The sequence below is a fragment of the Amblyomma maculatum genome, chromosome 4 (genome assembly GCF_055883805.1).
Source record: "Amblyomma maculatum isolate TAMU_Amacu chromosome 4, ASM5588380v1, whole genome shotgun sequence".
Classification (NCBI taxonomy): Eukaryota; Metazoa; Arthropoda; class Arachnida; order Ixodida; family Ixodidae; genus Amblyomma; species Amblyomma maculatum.
In genome coordinates, this window is record NC_139347.1 from 203028883 (window position 1) to 203048102 (window position 19220).

Below are 19220 nucleotides of genomic sequence, written 5' to 3' on the forward strand. Positions count from 1 at the left end.
CTGGTTTGTCACGTGATGTCTATATTTTTGCTGCACCCCATAGATCTAGTAGACTGAACCACTCCAAAGTAGTAAGCCCATATTTCGCCAGGACCAAACTTTACCAGAATTCATACTTTCCCCTCACAACACATCAGTGGAACTGTTTGCCTCAATTTATTGTTGAATGCACCAATGAAAATATGTTTGCTGAACTGTTATTGCAGAACATGTAACCCCTCTCCTGCTTGGGCAGCGCTGCTGTCTGCAGTATTTGGAAATAAATAAATAAATAAATAAAAATCTTCTCATTCAAGAGACCGCCCTTCAGTCAGCATTAGACGTAACCTCTGATTACGCATCCTCCATTGGCCTTCAAGGCTAACCAACAGAGTTCTACTCAAGTTGAGGACAACCCAGAGGGCTATGGAACGAAAAATGGTAGGGGTAACATTAAGAGATAGAAAGCATGCAGGGTCGGTCAGAGAAATAACTCAAGTTACCGACATTCTAGTGGAAATTAAGAAGAAGAAATGGACATGGGCAGGACATGTAGTGCGAAGAGAGGATAACCGATGGTCGCTGAGGGTAACAAACTGGATTTCAAGGGAAGGAAAGCGTAGCAGGGGGCGGCAGAAAGTTAGGTGGGCGGATGAGATTAAGAAGTTCGCAGCGGTCAAGTGGATGCAGCTGGCACAGAACCGGGTTAAGTGGAGAAATATTGGAGAAACCTTCGCCCTGCAGTGGGTATAATCAGGCTGATGATGATGATGATTGGCCTTCAACATTCTGTGTGTCAAACTTCATACACGTCAGTCGCCAACCGCTGGGGACGCCGTAAACTTGCCTCAAATCCAATTCGTCTCTCTCTATCAGGCACCCCAATACAAGAAAGTTCGAGCCTGAAAATTCTGGGTTTAACAATTCACCAAATCGGGATCAGCGACTGCTTGGCTCTCTCAGGCAAAAAAGCAAGCACTTCAAACTATAAGTTTAATAAGAAGAATTGCACCTAAAACGGGTGGTGCTGGCTCGTCTGTTGCACGCCAGTTAGTGAGGGCGGTTCTGCAGCCCCGTATTGTTTATCAGGCCCAGTTCCAGCATCTTACAAGGGCACAATGGGATCGCCTTGAAGCCGTAAATCGAGAAGCTATGAGGACCATAACATGCCTTCCACGGATCACACCGGTCGATAGCGTTACAGGAGAATGCGCAGCTCAACACCATCGATGAACTGGTGCAGCAGCGCCGTGATGCTCGCAGACTCAAGGCCACTTTGTCACATTCCACGAAAGCAATGAGTGCGTATGCAACGTCACACATTATTCTTCAGCCACCTGCGCCAGTTCTCCCTCCCTGGAACTGACATCCGCAGACCGACGTCTGCCAACTCAGCATCGTTGCTACGCCAGAGATTTGAAGAGCAAGATACTAACCTGCCTCAAGATTCCATAGAAGTGTACGTAGATGGAAGCCTGCAAGGCTTTGAGGCCAAAACGGCAATCTACTGTCCACGGAGACCTAGCCTGAATCAGACAACTACGTTTCAGCTTTCGGAACCACTTACATCTTTCTGCGCTGAGCTTGTGGCAGTTCAGGAGGCACTCTGCTCCGTGACTTCTATAACCATGCTCCCTACAGCCCACGTTGTCATCTGCACTGACGCACTTCAAGCAGTACGTCTGCTCCGACGTGTCAGCCGCTGCCCTAAAATTTGCCAGGACATCCACCAGCTTGCGGCGCGCATCCCACAATCAGTAAGCATTGAGTGGGTCCCACAAGATCTGCTGCCTTCCCAAAGTCAAGCTGATTTTGCAACCCGCCTCGTGAATCAAGACGCATCAATCCCACGGCTTCTCGAAGTCGACGATGCTATCCTCCTTTTGTCAAGAAAGGAGCACCTCCGGCGCCGCACACGTGCACTTATCCCTCCGTGTGCGATATCCCTTCCCCGCGGTCTCACCCGTGCAGAGGAGGTTGCGTCTAGGAGGATCCGGGTCGGTGTTGCCCTTACACCAGCTGTCACTAGGACGTGGTCATACTTCCAACACTTATATCCTCGCCCAGGATGCCCGATCTGTAACAACGAAGATGTCGAGGCCGACATCCACCACTTGCTGTGGGACTGTCCAGCACTCAAGCCAACACGAATCCGGCACCTGAGCATAGCTGGCCTTTCAGCAACCAATCCTGCCTCATACGTCACTTGGACGCAGGGACCTCATCATCGCTCACTTCTGGACTTCATAAAATCAGCCAACCTTTTTCCATTCATTTAATCATTTATTCATCCTTCATCTCATAACCTACTGATGCCCTGAGGCAATAAATATTGACTAAAAAAAAAAACATCTCTTTGCTTTCAATGGACAATAAGTTGTCAGCAAGACTTATCTTGCTCTTTCAAGCAAATAGATTTCTTTTTTGAGTGACTTTTGAGTCGCCACACTGACAGCCGACAGATCCGAACACGCCAGAGACCGGCACCACACACGGCTCACTGTAACCCTCCAACGACGAAGGAGAAGCAAAGACGAGGGAAGATTGCAGACTATCAACAGGCAATATCGTCTCCGCAGTGGCTCCAGCATCGAATTGTCGCTTTGTTCAGACATCAATATTCCGGGAGACATATACATACATCGAGTAAAGGTAACCAGGACAGAGATCGTTCCTGCGCAGCATATAACCCCGTACCAAATCCCACTGTTTTCTGAGCAGAGACTTCGATGAACTTAGTTGCTCTGCGTAGCGATCTTTCATCCGCGGCTTTTCCACAAAAAGATCTCATGGAACCTCAGAAGCTTCCACTGTAGGCAAAAATCTTATAGTACCGGGCTTAATATCAATGTTATTTTTTGAGAGTCCTTCGCATAATGTCCCCCCCCCAAAAATCAACAACAACAACAACAACACTGCTGCGCGGCAATACACAAAACAATGATCTGTGGTTTCTGGCTGCTGATACAGGCTACAGTCCACTGACCATGGCACAAAAGTCCCTTTTGCACGAAGCCACGTTTTGACAGGTAAGGTTTACAATTTAAGTTTAAAAAAGATAGAATTTGCGGCTTATTGTATATACATCTTTTGTACCCACTTTAGTACACTATTGTCTAGGAGGGGAGGTAAGGCTGCCAAATCAATGGTACAGAAAATAACGTGTCAATCACAATTTGTGTCATCCATCAGACTTCTGTATAGACAAGGGCACCATATAGTAGCAAGGCTTGTAGAAAACAAGAGACATATTTAGGCAACAAATATCAAAATAATAGTATCATGAAAATCATCGAGAGGTAGTTACGCTGTAACGTATTTCATTCAACGTACACCCCACCTGAGAGAAATCCCGCATTCAGTGTTCTTCTTCAGGCACATTCTCCTGTAGAATATTCTGTCGTTGACTAAGTGCGCAGTAAGCATGATGGCAAACGCCTATTGGGATTAACTAGGATGCTTTTCTTGCAATTTACATTTGTCTAATGGATCCTTTGGTTTGTAAGCTGAACCTCTAAGGTAAATGCCGTTCAAATACATAGTCTGCCGCTTTCCATGAAGCGTAATCTAGATGTAGGAGCTGGTTGAGAGCTTTTCTCTAGGAAAAATTTCTTTTGCGTGTTGGTACTTCATTTACTGCATGCATTATAAATCAGGGTAATGAAAAGTCTTCTTCAGTGCGACAGATAAGAGGTAATTTTACATGCACGCACATGGTACTTCTGAGATATAATTCAGCAGACTGACATGGATGAAAATCAGAAGCAGCAGCGGCCGATTAGGCGCTCACAAGCACATTTCGCGCTTTTCGTCATCCCACGAGGGCGCCCACTAATAACCAGAACCGACGCAACTCGGACAGTTACCGCAATACATGTGACATTATCTAACTCGAGAGTAGAATTCTTGAAAAATAGAGTGACGGAACATAAGAAACGTAAAAGGTAGTAAAAGAGCGGCACGCAAAAGCTCTGCAATTACCGCGAATGATAAGGTTCAGTCTGCTGACATGCATAATGCCAGACTGAAGACAAGGACTTCGTAATCCATTGCCCTAACCCGGCGAGGTACTTATAGGGGCCAAAAAGCGACGCAAAAGGCTTTCAGAGTGACCTTTCTGCCAGATGAGGATCCATACCGGGACCTGGTCACCGCGATGATATTCAGTCTCCCGGTGACGGAGGTTGTATCCCTGGGCATCACGGCTTTGTAGCTGACGGACGCGAAGCCTGGCCAGTCAGTAGTCTTCTTTAGTCAGCTAGGCGAATTCTTGGGCGTCGAAGACGGAGGGGTGTGTTCCATCCGGGAGGAGCAGCGCATCTAACGTGGTTGTCAATTAGCCTCCATGATTAAGGTGGAAGGCGTGTAGCCGGTTGTTTCTTGCACTAGGGTATTATATGCAAACGTGACGTATAGGGCAGCACATCATGTCAATTCTTGTGGTCGACGTCTACGCACATGCAGATGATATAAGCCAGGGTTTTGTTTTAGCGTTCCGTCAGTTTGTGCGTCAGGGGTGATAGGATGTAGCCCTCTGACGAGCTGTGCAACTGAGCCGCATTACTTCCTGCACTAGCGGCGCATTAAAGGCTCTGTGGCCTCTGGTAACAACAGCTGGAGAGCCATGGCGAAGCACGATGCTTTCCACTAAACACTGAGTGATTTTAGCAGTAGTACTACGCTGGAGGGCTTTTGTTTCGCAGTGACGTCGCAAATAACCAATGGCAACAACCCACGTGTTCCAGAGATAGCGTATGTATATATTCACGAGAACTAACAACTGGGCGAGTTGGAATAGATTCATCGTAAAGCAGCGCAAAATAAAAGACCAAGAGTAACAGGAGACGACACGAGCGATGTGTCATCCCCAGTTTAGAGGAAAACAGGTTAGAGGAAAACGGCGGGCTTCAGAGTCTAGCAATCCCGATAGGGTTGTACATACGACTCGCTGTGGCTGCAAGTTTGGGCCCGTAATACGTCTGACGAATCCGTGACAATGTATGACTGAAGTCAAGATATCAAGTCGATAGTTCATTCTGACAGTCGTACAGAAATTTTACGGGAAGAGCGACAGGTCGGCTAATGGGTACGTACATGGGATGCGAAGGCGAGGTTTGCCGTCGTTTTGTACGGAAAATGAGGCTAGCGCATGCGAGCAACGGCGAAATGGTTGTGGCGAGCGGCCTTTAAAGTAATCAATGAGGGGGTAAAGCTCACAGTCATGACGCTGCATTTTAGCACGGGTTGACGTTGTGACAGCTCCAAGAAAGGCGTCGTAGTCCAGATCAGCGCCGGTCGTGTCGGGTGGTGGCGGGGCGCACGACAGAGTGTTTTTCGCCAGACTTGTACACCGCAGTAACGTCGAACTCTTGGAGTTGCAAACTCGACTGAGCAAGGTGTCCAGAAGGTCATTACGGTTCACCAAGCAGCGAAACGCGGGGAATGTTGATCACTGACGACCCTGGACGGCAGTAGAGGTAAGGCCTGAACATAGCAAGCGCTTCGAGAAATTTTCCTTTTACGTGGTGGAATACTTCTTTTCGGAACGAGAGAAAGTACGGCTAGCGGCGGCGATGACGCGATTATTGCCGTCTGAGCTGTGACCGTATTATTACGGCGGAAGTACGACGCTGCTCGCGTCTGTGTGTACTTCTGTCGCAGCGTTCTCGCCTACGTGGCCTAATATGTGTGTCGACTGGAGACGTCTTTTAAAGTCGGCGAATAGAACTTGTTGTTCCTGGCCCAAGCAAAAAGTAAACGGCTTCCTTTCTGACGCGAGTTAAGGGCTCTACGAGTTAAAAAATTGGCTACAAAACACCGGTAGTATGCGCACAGGCCCAAAAAGTGCCGCAGAAGCATTTTTCGGTAGATGCTGGAAACGCCTCCACCGCGCGCTCGTCTTCTGAGAGTCCGGGTGGATTTCATTGTAGCTGACAAGGTGGCCTAAATATTTGAACTTGTCGAAATCAAATTGACACTTCTCCGGCTTGAGGGAAACGCGAGCAGAATGAATTACAATGAAAACGGTATGAAGGCGGAAGGCGCTATTAAAATATCAGAGAAAAAACATCATCTAAGTAAACGAGATAAGGTTGCCACTTGAGGCCGGAGAGTCAGGTATCTATCATTGATTGGATGTGGCACGTGTAGAACAGATGCTGAATGGAGGCACCAAAGTTCATATGTGCCATATAAACTTATGAAAACGCTTCTTTTTGCGATCGCGTTCGCCGACCCCAATTTGCCAGTAATCGCTTCTCAACTACATTGAATAAAAATACCGTGCACGGCGAAGACGATTAAAAACATTATCAATTCGAGGAAAGGGTAAACGTCTTTCTTCGCCACGTTGTTGCGCTTTCTCTAGTCGACATAGAAAAGTAAAGTTCCATTTTTTTTTACCCACACAACGGCAGACACTCAAGGCCTTGTTGAGGGCTGTAAAATATAGTCAAGCATTTGCTGGACGCCATGATGAATCGCATTCTTTTCCGTTGAAGACAACCGGTAGAGGTTTTGCATCACATGCCAATCGGTCTCCTTTGTGATCATTCGATGCATGGCATGTGTCGGCTGATGAATTTTAGACAAGTGAACGAAAGTCCGCAAACGAATGCTGCAGGGCCAGAAGAGTCGACTTGTCTGACGTCGCCAACTTGGCCATAATACTGAGCTTGGCAGTGAGAGGAGGCAGCTGATGTTGAACGTCGGCAGATATTTCACAGTGGCAGGATCACTCGTTGGGAGCGTTGATGTTTTCGATATAAGCAATTACACAACCGAAACTTGTAACAAGAATATGAGTATACCATGCGAAGCGTTACGGTACAACGGACTACACAGATGTTACTACCAAGGAACAAGGAGACGTTTCTTTCTGCGATTCTCTGAGCGGTATGCTCGTCGTCATAGCCGACTGTGACTAACATCTGGCTAGAAGAGGTGGACGAGCATTGTCGTCCTAGATGCATAATGCCATCACGGATCGTTCATTATGTTCAGTTAAGTGCGCTCAAGTAGTACAAAATGTAACTAGAAGCTTGCGGAGGTCGATAACTGCTCCATATTTGAGAAGAAAGTCTACTCCTAGGATAAGTTGTCTGGATCACTCACCCAAAACAAGAAAGCTAGCCGGAAAACTAGCCTCGCGGATTCCAGCTCGAGCAGTGCATCTTCAAACCGGCGTGACTGAATGACGAATCTATGGCCCGTGCCTTTTGTCATCGCTTTTTTTTTCAGTTCAATGGCTAGTGCCTGAGTCGTAACAGAATAATCGGTGCCTGTATCCCAGAGGCCACTCACAGCATGGCCGTCCCCACACGCTGGCAGGTCGACAGAAAAAGTTTCGATATCGTCAGTGAGCGTGGGCAGCGTGACAGCGGTAGTGCTGGGCGTTGGTGAAGTACGTTTCGGTAGTGCTATAAGCAGCGACCGCACACCCGGACGTCGCTGTTTCTAGTTTCCCTGACGTGGATTAGGCGACCTGTGCTTGGCAGGCTCGGAGGACACAGGATAGCTTTGTTAAAAATTTCGAGAAGGCAACCGAAACTAGTGGCTAGGTGAACTGGGGGATAGGAGACGACCGGTTAGGTACTCTAGACATCCACGCTGTAGTTCGCCATAACGAGGACGAGGTGCGTCAGTCGTGAAACCCTACAAGCCCACCTGAAGGTAAGAGCGGTTGCGGTATAGATGGCCTTCCGCTCTGTCAAATGTTCGCCAAAAAGACACCCTACTGTAGGCTGCCAGGCCTGGTCGCGGGATACAGAATACTAGAAGCGCTGCTGGGGTGATTAGGGCTCTGTAGAAAAGCGGCTGTGGGTAGGTGGAGGCAAGCGAAGTATCTCAGCGTAATAGAGTATTGGAGGACTTAGAGGCGGTTGTACTAGTACCTGCATCATTGCTTGCTGTAGCTCATCGCATGTAATTTGGAAATGGTAGCGGGAGGCGCCCGGAGGCGCTTAAAGTGAATGTGTTGCGATTCTTACCAAATAATTTGCCGCAGAAGCTACCGGAGGGAATGATCGTATTTTGTCGTGGTAGCTAGGCTAGGTCAATTGACGGCTTAGAGTTGGAGCAATCGGGCGTACTGAATACTGGAAGGCTCGTTTCCACAGCGCCCGTTTCGTGGTGGCAGCTTTGCGGGCATATTCATCCACGGTGGGTGGGTGACTACGACCGAGACAAAAAAAAAAACAGCCGCTCATTTACACCTGAAAAAAAAAACACTTTTTGGCTTTCTGCCATTTTCGGTTCAGCGCGTCGGCAACGTCAGATTATGTCCTCAACGGACATTATGACGCTTTCGTTGGACCTCTGGATTCGACACTGGAGAGCCTGTTCAGCCTTTTCTTCCCTTTCGGGGCTTCCGAAGTCACCCAGAAGCTGGCAACGAAATGTTTGCCAAGTCGTGAGGGTCGACTCATTATTCTAGAGCTACGTCTGGGAGGAGTCCTCAAAAGCAATGCAGACATTCTGCAACTTATGGTGGTTACTCCAGCCATTTTAGGCGGAAACGCGGTCATAGGGTCGACTCAACCTTGAGCATCTTCAAAGTGGCCACCATGGAAGGATCTTGGAATCTGTGGCGAGTGAACGCCCTTTTGGCTTGGCTTCCCCTTTCTTTTAGAAAGAAAGAACCAAAATCCAACTCCAACAGGGAGCCTGTAGCGTCCGGTGGGCCACGTTTCTGAGTGGAATTTGTAACGGATTTTGTCAGCGGAAAGCGGGAGGGTGGCTCAGATGGACAGCCGATTCGAGTGGAAGACCTCTCAGCCGGTTGCTGCGCAGACGTGCGGTAGGCGCGGTAGTATCATTATGCTGGTCGCTTGTGTCCAGGACAAAAAGCATAGATCTACCCAGCATCTGCGTCAATTGTCACGGGCGAAAATAGAAAAGAAATAACGACCGGCTTGGTAGCTATTCTTGTTAAGCCTGCGGTTAGAAACGCACATCGATGTTTTCCTTTTTAGACGAGAGCCACACCGATGACTACAACTGACGCCACTTATACAGTTCCTATAATACATGTGGCAACCCAATAATACGTGGCCTACGCTGACGACATGAGTGGCCACATGCTTGCACGGCGCCTAACACACTGACAACGGGAACGTATGCCCGTATCTAGCATTTAGAAAAAAAATGAGGGAAGCGCAATTTCAAACTCCATGCCCCTGCATTCTTCAAACTTAGTAGTTCATTTTAAGCCTTTAGAGACAAGAAAATTGCTTACCCGACCGCGTGGCAACCAAAACAAAGGGTTAATGCCGGTGAGCGACCATGAACTTGTCCACAACGACTGAAAGCAACCTGAGTGCACAAAATGATAGGAGAAAGATTCAGGGCACTTGTTTGTGTCCAGCAAGGGCGTCACCAAAAATTGACGTGTCAGTTAATCCATAACTAACATTTTGCGACTGGATTTCTTTTCTAGCACTACTCTGTCTGGATTATGCATAAAAACATTACATGCATTTACAAAATATGTTCTTCTTTAATAGTTTACTTACGCTTTACCTCAAACGTCTTTCGAAGTATTTTAGCAACATTTATTCCTAATTATTAAGTTATGTATCATACAGTCTATGTCGAAATCGTGAATTTAATTATTTAACCTGCCCTGAAGTCTGGCCAATTCCCATTAAGGGTACGTGCCATATGGACAGAGGTGAGAAGAATGCTCCTCGCGGTATTAAGCGACAGCTTATACAACTAGTTCGGCCGAAAAGCCGTCGGGGCAGGAGTAGTAGCCGTATAAGCCTGGTGCACCGCCTGTAGGGGCGCCACTGAAAGCCACCTACCGGCGGCTGCGGGAAATACAGGCGGGACACAATCCCTCCCTGTGCCATTGCTAGGGTAAGCGTGGCAGAAGTTCGCACATGTGATCTGCCGTTTGTGCGTTTGCGTGACGATTTAACAAAACTTGTTTATTTCCACGGCGACCGAAGATGAAGTGAATTATTCCAAAGTTGTCTCTTGTTCAAAGTCGCAGTCGGACTTTCGTCTGAAGTGGGACGACCAGACACACGTTGGCTCGAAATACTTGCCGCTGACACGCGTTACCAAGAGAGTCTACGCCGTAAAACTTATCATGAGCGCCATCCCTCTTTTTGCGATTTAAAATTCATACCCACGCTTCCACTGAGTTTAAAGAGAGTCATATTAAGTGCAGTTTGCTTTCCTGTAGTGAAACGTGGTGCTGTATCGCGCGCCTGGTCAAGCGACCGTCAAAAGGGGAGCTGAACAGGCGCGTTGGCTGAACACTTGCGTACAAGCAAACGTGCTGAACTAATCGGAGGTAATTTTCATCATCCATATTGAATTCGACACGATTGTAACGCGTCGTTCAAATAGCGAGAGTGCACTGCTTGTAGCTCAAACTAGGACTATTTTAAGTAGCGCATATTTTTTTTTTGCTACTGCCTCCACGCATCCTGACCCCTCGCGAGCTCCATTAAATACTGCAGTGGAGAGCTCCTCATAACTGGACCGCCACCACGGCAGAGAAAAATCACACGCATCACGATTGTGGCGTCATTTATTACCGTTTTTGAATGTAAGCTTACGAAGCGAGTGCGACAACCCTGGCTGCTCACAGGTGCCCTCTTACGTTGTCATGTCCTATCGCAAACGCTAGCTGTTGATTAAAACGTTTCAAAATGCCTAAGCGATTAGCTTGAACATATCGCAAATGGCGCCTGGTATGAAACAAGAAGACAGCATTCAGGAATTGTTTAACGTCTTCAACTTACATGCTAACGTTTGCATTTGAAAAGCATGTTTTGTTTTTTTTGAAAGGCTGCCATCGCAATATTCTTACGTTGTCTGCAGCAGGTGAAATGGTTCGTTTGAAAATTTCGTGCAGTGCAGTTACTTAATTTGCATTATTCAAATTGAAATGAAATCTGGTATTCCACAAAAGATAAATTCACTCTTGTCTTTTTTTTATTACATGTTCCTCACATAGGCCATAGCTGTTGAAATTTGTGTGTAGGTATGCTGGGTGTTTCGGGTCTTTTCACAAATCGTCAAGTGGCTGCAGACTGTTTTGTTGGCTTGGACAAACTCCCATTTTTAATAAATTTGAAAGCAAACCAAACGCGAGTCCAGCAAGCTGCAAGAGTTTTTAGATACGAAATCAGTCCACGCGAATGAAATATCACAACTGCCAAATAACGTTCTAGACAAATGCTTACTATTTAGATACAAAATGAAAGGGTAATTAAGGTGAGCCTTGATAAAAGTCCCAGTCGGCCATAGAAATAGCACCAACCATCGCAAAGGTGTTACATGTGTGGCAATGTTCCAACCTGATGTCCATTAGAAGCAGCACGACTGAGAGAGATTCAGCATGCGTATTCGGCCAGTGGACTATCCTGATGACTTTCTATAACTGAAAACATAAGAGTTAACTACGCAAGTCTGCAATGAGTAGCATGCACACACTAGCATTGCTTCACAACTCGCGCGTAGTCTGTGTAAACACAGAGGTGCACAAAGAATCCACAAACCATTCATTCCTATGCTTGAAACGTGATGCAATCCACGTTGCGATTCATGTTGCCACTAATAATTAATAGAATTATATTTTGATACCTCTAAGTCATATCTGGCTTTGAGCATCTGTAAACAGTCGGAAATCTTCAGGTTGATACAATGGGCTCTTCACGTCATTTGAGTTTTCGCGATTGGCAAAATGCTGCCTGCAGGTTCTGCTGTTTTTGGTAGACTTTCGGAAGCTCCCATTTTCACAACATTCACACACACACAAAAAAACAAATATGCGTAAAAAAAAGTCGACATATTCTGTTTGGATTGAATCAGAACGCTGTTAAACGTGCACGACGTGCCGACTTCAGGCCCGCTATAGAACGCAATATTTGCGTAAATCAAAAAGCTGTAGCACACCGTTCCGCAAGTACGCGCAACGAATGATATTCCGTAGCTAGCTGGGAAATTCCGATAGCTGGAATAAATCTATAACGAGTATCGTGCGTAGAGTAGCGATGCTTCCCGGCTGGAGCGCAGTTAAGCCCACACAAACGTGCATAAAGAGGTAAGAAAGGATCCAATGTCCCGCGTGAGACATGGTCCTACCCGTGCTGCATTCACTGAAAAAAATTGCTTTAAACATGATGCGACCTCCGTTGTGGCAAGAAGCGTGTAACTGACTTTCACACGCAAGTAAAGCAAAAAAAAACAAAAACTAACTGATGCTTCTTGACGGGGTACGCAATGGGACCACAATTATTTCATAGCACTACTACAACAGCAATGTAGAAAATAATTACAAAAGCAACAAAACATGAGTAGCACGTTGTTCTTCGCGCAGCGATGATCCACTGCCGTCGTTGCTCCTGTTCGTAAGGGCGACCGGAAACGAAGGAACGCTTGCGGGAAGCTTTTATAGCTTAGGGCACCCAACGACCCTACAGTTGTTTTTAGACATGATCCAGGCACTAGTTGAAGCTTATGAACCGAGCATCACGGTTCGGTTCATAACCGTGATATTCAAAACCTTCGACTGCAGATCAACCCAAGGAGAAAGGCCGCTGGAGAGTCCCGCTTGACGGCGCAACCTCCACGATGCGCGGGGCGTATTAGTCGGCACCGCGTATCGGAAATAATCGGCGACAACGTGAAACAATTCTGTTATGGACTATACTAGTGGTCCTAGTAATTGACAACTGATTGGTGTGGAATAGGCGTGGAATATTTAATGCAATGATGGTAATGATTGAATGAAGAACTAAAGAAATAATAAAATAAAAAAATGAGATAGGCTCAGAACTGTAAAAATGCTCAAAATCAAAAGCCAATGCTTGTTAAAGCGAAATAAAATTTTAGCGTGTAGTTTATCAAAAAATTTTAAAGGTGAAAAATCCGTTCAAAGGTGCAAAACTGCTGAGAACAAAAATCCTAAGTTTCCTGATGCTAAGTCTCGGTGTGCGAAAAAGATTAAAAATATGGAGGATAAAAACGAAAATTTTAAACACTAAAAAAAAAAAAAATTGAATAGGAAAACTGAAAAAATAACCATTGTCAAACTGAAAAACGTCACCCGTGTGTGTGAAACCCTCCTTGAAAACACTTTGTCTTTAATATCGAGCATAAGCTTATAAAACTTTGGCCATTTATAGAACTTTAATGCTGATTCCAATTATGTTTTTTTCTTTCTACATATATTTATCAGATTTTGTGTAAAAGGGTCCGCAAAAGCACAATATAAGGCCTTTTGTGCACACTTTTTTGATAATGAAATGCATGTTTACACCAGCTTGCAATAGCTCATTCTGTTGCTTTGATAATATAGTATTTCGAAAGCTACTTCAAATTTATTAATTTTATCCTCTAATTGTAAAAAAACATTTCAGGAACACAAATGTGTATATTTTGGGCGCCATGTGTCAACATTCTAAATTTTGTTCAAAGACAGTTAAAAGATGTTTTATAATCAGATAGATAACATTTTACACACTTTCAAGGGGCTCTGTGCACAACTGCATCCAAATCTGACTACTGAAAGTACCTAAAAGTTGTTGCACAAAATGTAAAAAATGTTGAAAAATACGAATGGTGAAAATTGCGTTTGAAAGTTTCAAACATCTGTATTTTTTTATAACCACAACAAAAGCACATGAAACTTGTTGCCACAATAGAGAAATAAGCAGTAAACCCTGCAAAGTTCCTCAGAACTCCGCTGGCTTCGTTGAACAGAATCTACCAGTGGAGCTCTCTTCACTGTATTACGGCGCTCGGGCTTCGACATTCTGGCGGAGTGACATTTTTTTCACTGTTCTCTGGTCCCGGGAATCACCCAAGACATCAAGCCCTTTTGGTAGCAGCACACCAAGCTCCTCAAGCACTTGTTCAAAGCTTGTGCGTCCTCTATAATACCATAAACCCGCAATGGCAGTTGCTATTTTCACAGCAGTCCTGGAAGCAAACCCTGACTTCGAGCACATTAGCCAGATTTTACTGTTCAGAAAGTCGGCCGCATTTTGGGCCTTCCTCTGCAAGCAGCGAGTGAGTAGCTTCTCGTCAGTGAGGCGCTTGTATATGGGCAGCAGAGCTAGCCCCATTGCCTTTGTCAGAAGTGGGGTGTGGTCCGGTGCAGGCTCTCTCAGCGCTTTGACCTGTTGGTGCTTGCACCACGATTCCACTCCTTCGGAGCAGAACTGGATGCTGTCAGCATCATTTGTGGAACAAGAGTGAAAATATGACGCCCAAATGGCACGATACATTTTCTGCAGGTCACCCCTGTTGCTTGTCATAGCAATTAGATAGTAGTTCCGCAACTTCTGAATCTGCCTATCGTTCAACTTCTCATCACAGGGAAGAGGTGCCTTCAACTTCCGAAGTGCAGTGCCTAAGCGCTTGGCCACATGGTTTGTGCAATCCTCCTTCTCGATGGAGATTTCGCCGTACACTTCTGCCTGAGAAACTGCCCTAAAATATTTACTGTCCTCGTCACTTCGAAATTTGGTGAAGCGCGGCGGTGTCTTCTATGAGGTGGTCCGTGTTCATATGCGCACTGCTGCCTCCGTTTCCACGGCGTGAAAGGAGCATTCGCTATTTTTCTCGCAAACCGGGTCATGGAACGCCTGCCAGATTTCTTCTTCCCTTCCAAGGTCTTAGTACCGACTGCACGCAAGACAGTAGTTTGATAGAACCTCAAAATCGAGGCACAAACCACTGTCTACAGACACAGTGGTGCCAACGCCGTTATGGCTCTTGTGGTCCCGTTTCTGCCACGTACCGCCAAACATAATGGCGATACCCGTGGCACCCACCCTTTCTTTTGTGAGAACCCTAGCCTTCTGCATGTTTTCTGCCACTGCTTTCATGGCCACACCATGAACTTTCTTGCCAATCGCAGCAAAGTTCCTGTGGCGTATTGGGTTTGAAAGGCCAAGAATAGCACAAAATCGCGACAGCTGTTCGTGTCCGACGCCAATCGCGCGCGCAGCCACCACCACCTTCACGTTGACGGCGAAGCTGTCGCGAGAGCTTCCACTCTGATAGTCCTGATTTCCGCTGGCACTACCGCAAGTTCACCGAGCACAACACGGCTCGAGGTGTGCACTCCAGAAAGCACCGATGCTGGGCACTGACTATTTTCGCAGTGCAGCTCAAGAAAACCCGAAAGCCCCTTTCGCTTTTGCACCCGTTTGCGTACCGCAAAGGTACAGGTGCGGCACGTAGGGAAAACAGCACCGCTTACCAGCACCGTAAGCGCGCTAATCTCGCATATCGCAGCACTCGTAGAATATCGACGACCCCATGCTGCTCTATCTTCCTTGAAGAGTTTCTTCACCTCCGAGGCGTTCACAAAGTTCACCGCGGCATCGATCTCGTTCGAGTGCCCATTGGCCTGGCTAGGGCTAGCTTGCGTCGGGTGCGGCTTTCGGCTACAGTTTTCCGGTGAGACCCGCGACGGCGTCCTCGGTACGGGTTCTTCGGCCGAGACTTTCGTGCTCGGAAGTCGCGCTTTTGCGAGTCTTTCATCGCGAACTCAACAAATGCTAAAAGGCTGCCGAAAAGAACTAGCAAAGCACGATATAGCGCGATCGAGACGCTGTACAAAACGAAAGCAGGAGGTAGACTTCGCCACAGCGTCGTATCAGTCCGGGCCAATGATGGCCTCAGAGCACCACGTGATTTAAAAGGTCCAGTTGGGACGCTCAAAGCCTGCGCGGAAAACGTTCTTTTATTTTCGGCCGAGATACTGAACTGCGAGAGATGTTATCTACAAGAGAAAGGCTTACTCAACCTCTCACAGCAACGGCAATGGCGGGCGAAGCGGTGTTCTCGACATATAGGCGCACGAATGTTGACGATTTGCGCGGAGAATAACACGTTCTCGAGCCACCGTGGTTGAATGATATGGACATTTTACTAACTTCACAATCGAATGTTGCTTGAATCGTTTAGAAAGTTGTAACTAAACGTTCTAAATGTAGCTAAAAACTTACTCGGAAAACTCGCTTTTTCGACGCTATCTCCCCTTGAAGGTCAACTCCAGCGATTTTTCGATGCTCACAGATATTGAGGAAATTCGCACCAGACGGTCTTCTCAACGTCAACATTATGTGTTCCAAACAGCACATTTTAGGACACTTTAGCTTTCCCACGAAGTAACTTTAAAGATACCACTCCGGGACCCGCGACTCGCGCTGCCAGAGAGGATTTTTATGGCCAACACGTGCTTGATCACGTCAGGGTCATGCAGGGGTTTCCGAGCAGACGACGATGATAAACAACGGGCCCTACTGCTCGTGGCTTGTACTATGTAGCGTCGCCTGTACGATCCTCTGAGATACTCTGGCACGGGGTAAGGTGACGGTGACGCTACTCAGAAACAGCCTGGTACGACGCAGGCATAACCGACAGCTTGCTTGCAAACAGCATAATTTTGGAATAACGATCTTGTAGGTTTTTTTGTTTTTTTTTTAAGTCGATATTTATTGCCTCAGGGCATCAGTAGGTTATGAGATGAAGGATGAATAAATGAGATGCTACTCGGAAAAACATTTTCTTTAATTTTTGTCACAGCTGAATGAACCTTTCATCATTTAAAGAGTTCGAGCTCCTCTTTTCAAATCTGCTTTTAGTTTTTTGATAGCTCATTTGGTTCTTTGTTTACATACCACACAACTGTAAAAACAATGCATGTTTGTGCACACTTGGGTGACAACAGGGAGCCCAACAGAACACCGAAAAATAGCTCACATTGCTCCAAATGAATAGTAGAATTCAATAAAGCATATAAATATAGTGTTCCATTACTGTTTTTTTCTAGAAAAAAAATTTAAATCTGAAGTATCACTTTTACCACTCCCAACAAATAAACTTTTAAAATTATCTCATTGAATAAGTTTGATAAAAGGTCTGAAAGTTGTTTCTTTGAATTCAGCACATTGTAAAGCATAAGCATGCCTAGTTGCATTCGATTGGACAATGTGAAGTGGTCAAATTTTAGTGCACAAACTCCAACAATGGGACAAAATGAGGAACAGAGAAAAACGAATTTGAAAGTTAAAAAACATGTTTACTAAAACACTAGTCAGTATATACTGATGAAATTTACACAGAATGTCAGGTAGAGTGTCTCAAAGATATATACAAAGTTAGAAGGCACCAGCCCCATAGGTTGCCCCCTCACAATCCCTGCGAGCCGACTCCTCCATACGGGCCTTCTTCGTTGCACTGCGGCGATGGGCCCTAGCCTCCGCAGTTGCCTTTGAGGACATACTTGAGATACGCCTCCTGTCAGCCTCCTTGCTTAGAGAAAGCAGTTCCTTTGATGGGAGGATGCCAAGCTCCTGTAGCACCTCCTCGAAACCTGTGTGCCCTTTGTTGAACCAAAGGACGGCGATTGCTGTCGCCGTCTCAACTACAGTTCGTGTTGCAAACTTTGTCTTGGGGCACAGTAGCCATATCTTGCTATTCAGCGATTCTGCTGCGTTTTGTGTTTGTCCTTTAACACAGCGCTGGAGCAGCTTCTCATCTGTCAATCTTTTGTACACTGGCAGAACAGCCTTGCCTTGGGGAACGCTCAGGATGGGAGTGTGCACTGGTGCTGGCTGACCCAAAGCTATTGCCCGCTTATGCTTGCACCAAGACATCTCTCCGTCTGGGCAAAATTTGTGGCTGCTGGCACCATCCCTTGAGCAGGAATAAAAGTACGATGCCCAGAAAGCACAATACATATCTCTTACATTCCCTCTGTTGCTGGTGATTGCCACTTGGAAATAGCCTTGCAGCTTGTGGATGGTACCATCTTTCAGCTTCTCTCCTCTTGGAAACTTCATCTTCTGCAGTGCAGTGCCCAGTCTCTTTGCAACATGGTTTGTGCAATCTTCCTTTTGCACAGGAACACTGCCATAGATACCCAGCTCTGCTACGGCAGCATAGGCTTTGCTGTCCCCATCAGACAGGAAAGTTGTGAACTGGAGAGGTGTGGCATACAGGTCTGTCCTCTTCCAGATTCTTAGGGCAGCCTCTGTCTCCATTGCGTGTGCCGAGCAGGTTGTGTTTTTCTCACACACAGGTGTGTGAAAGGCCTTCCAAATTTCTTCTTCGTTATCATCCAGTGCCTTGTGTTTGCTACAGCTTAGGCAGTAACTGGAGAGGACTTCATATTCCAAGCACAGCCCTGTCAGAAGTGAGATAGCTGTACCCACACCATTGTGGCTTTTGTGGCCTCTTTTCTGCCACGTTCCGTCGAGCATGACTGCGACGTTCGTGCATCCTGCCTCACCTGCAGTCAGCTGCCTGGCTTGTTTGAGGTTTTCAGCGGCAGCTTTTGTCGCGGCAGCGTGCACGTTTTTGCTGGTAGCATTAAAAGCCTTATGATGCATTGGCTTTGCAATGCCCATAATCGCGCAAAACCGCAAAAGCTGTTCATGTCCAACGCCGATCGCGCGCGCTGCGACCACAGACTTTACGTTCACGGCGAAGGTATCACTGCCGCGGGCGCACTTGTCATCACTGTTGCACGATCGAGATGCGCGGCTTGAAGTATACGCCGAAGAAACGACGGTTGTTGCACATGCGTCATTTCTGCAGTACAGCTCCAAAAATGATGCCAGTCCTTTTCTTTTCCCGGCCGATTCTCTGACCGAGAGATCGCATCGTCCGCAGGCCGGGCACGCCGCGCCGCTGACGAGGTCGCTTATCATGCCGATCTCGCACACAACTGCGCTTCCGCGCTCGTCTGCGCACTTGTTATCGTCGTCAAACATCTTTATCTTCTTCTCAGATGCACTGACAAAGTCATCGACGCTCCGGATAAAGTTTGCGGCATCTAAATCGGGTGTGGCCCCGTTGCCGCAGTTAGGCCTAGCGGCAGACGTACCTTCCGTCCCCGGAGCTCTTCGCTTGTACTTGGGGCGTCTTCCTTTGTACTGATGCCTCGTCGGGAACTTGCGTGAGCGAAAATCACGTTTCTCGCTTGTATCCATGGCGTAGAAAGAATAAAAACTCGGAGACTAGCGTTGGTGCGCGTCTCGGTGACAGCGGAACGAAGAAAGAGCGTCTGCGTTCGCCAGCGCGGTGGAATGCTCGTGGCCAATGGCGGCGCTCCAATCATACCACGTGATTGAAAGGGCCAGTCGCAGCGGTCGACTTCGGCGGGAAAGAACCTTTTTTTTATTATTTTGATCAGGAGTGCGCCGCTGCCGATGCGGCTTCTGGGAGAAGGAGGTTGGGCCTACTCCCCCGCGAAAATTCAAAAG

General features: G+C 46.8%; 1 protein-coding gene and 1 pseudogene across 1 annotated transcript; both read right to left on the minus strand.

Moving 5' to 3' along the window:
* Positions 1 to 11426: 11426 nt before the first annotated feature.
* LOC146194015 (uncharacterized) lies at positions 11427 to 15489 on the minus strand (annotated as a pseudogene).
* A 1508-nt stretch (positions 15490 to 16997) lies between these two features.
* On the minus strand, positions 16998 to 18947 carry LOC146194016 (uncharacterized). Its single transcript, XM_084600150.1, has one exon. The coding sequence runs from the start codon at positions 18945 to 18947 to the stop codon at positions 17112 to 17114; it is 1836 nt and encodes a 611-aa protein (XP_084456276.1). The 3' UTR covers positions 16998 to 17111.
* Positions 18948 to 19220: the final 273 nt, after the last annotated feature.

Bases quoted from the DNA above. Each gene is read 5' to 3' on its own strand.
- LOC146194016 (XM_084600150.1), bottom strand. From the start codon at position 18,947: ATGGATACAAGCGAGAAACGTGATTTTCGCTCACGCAAGTTCCCGACG.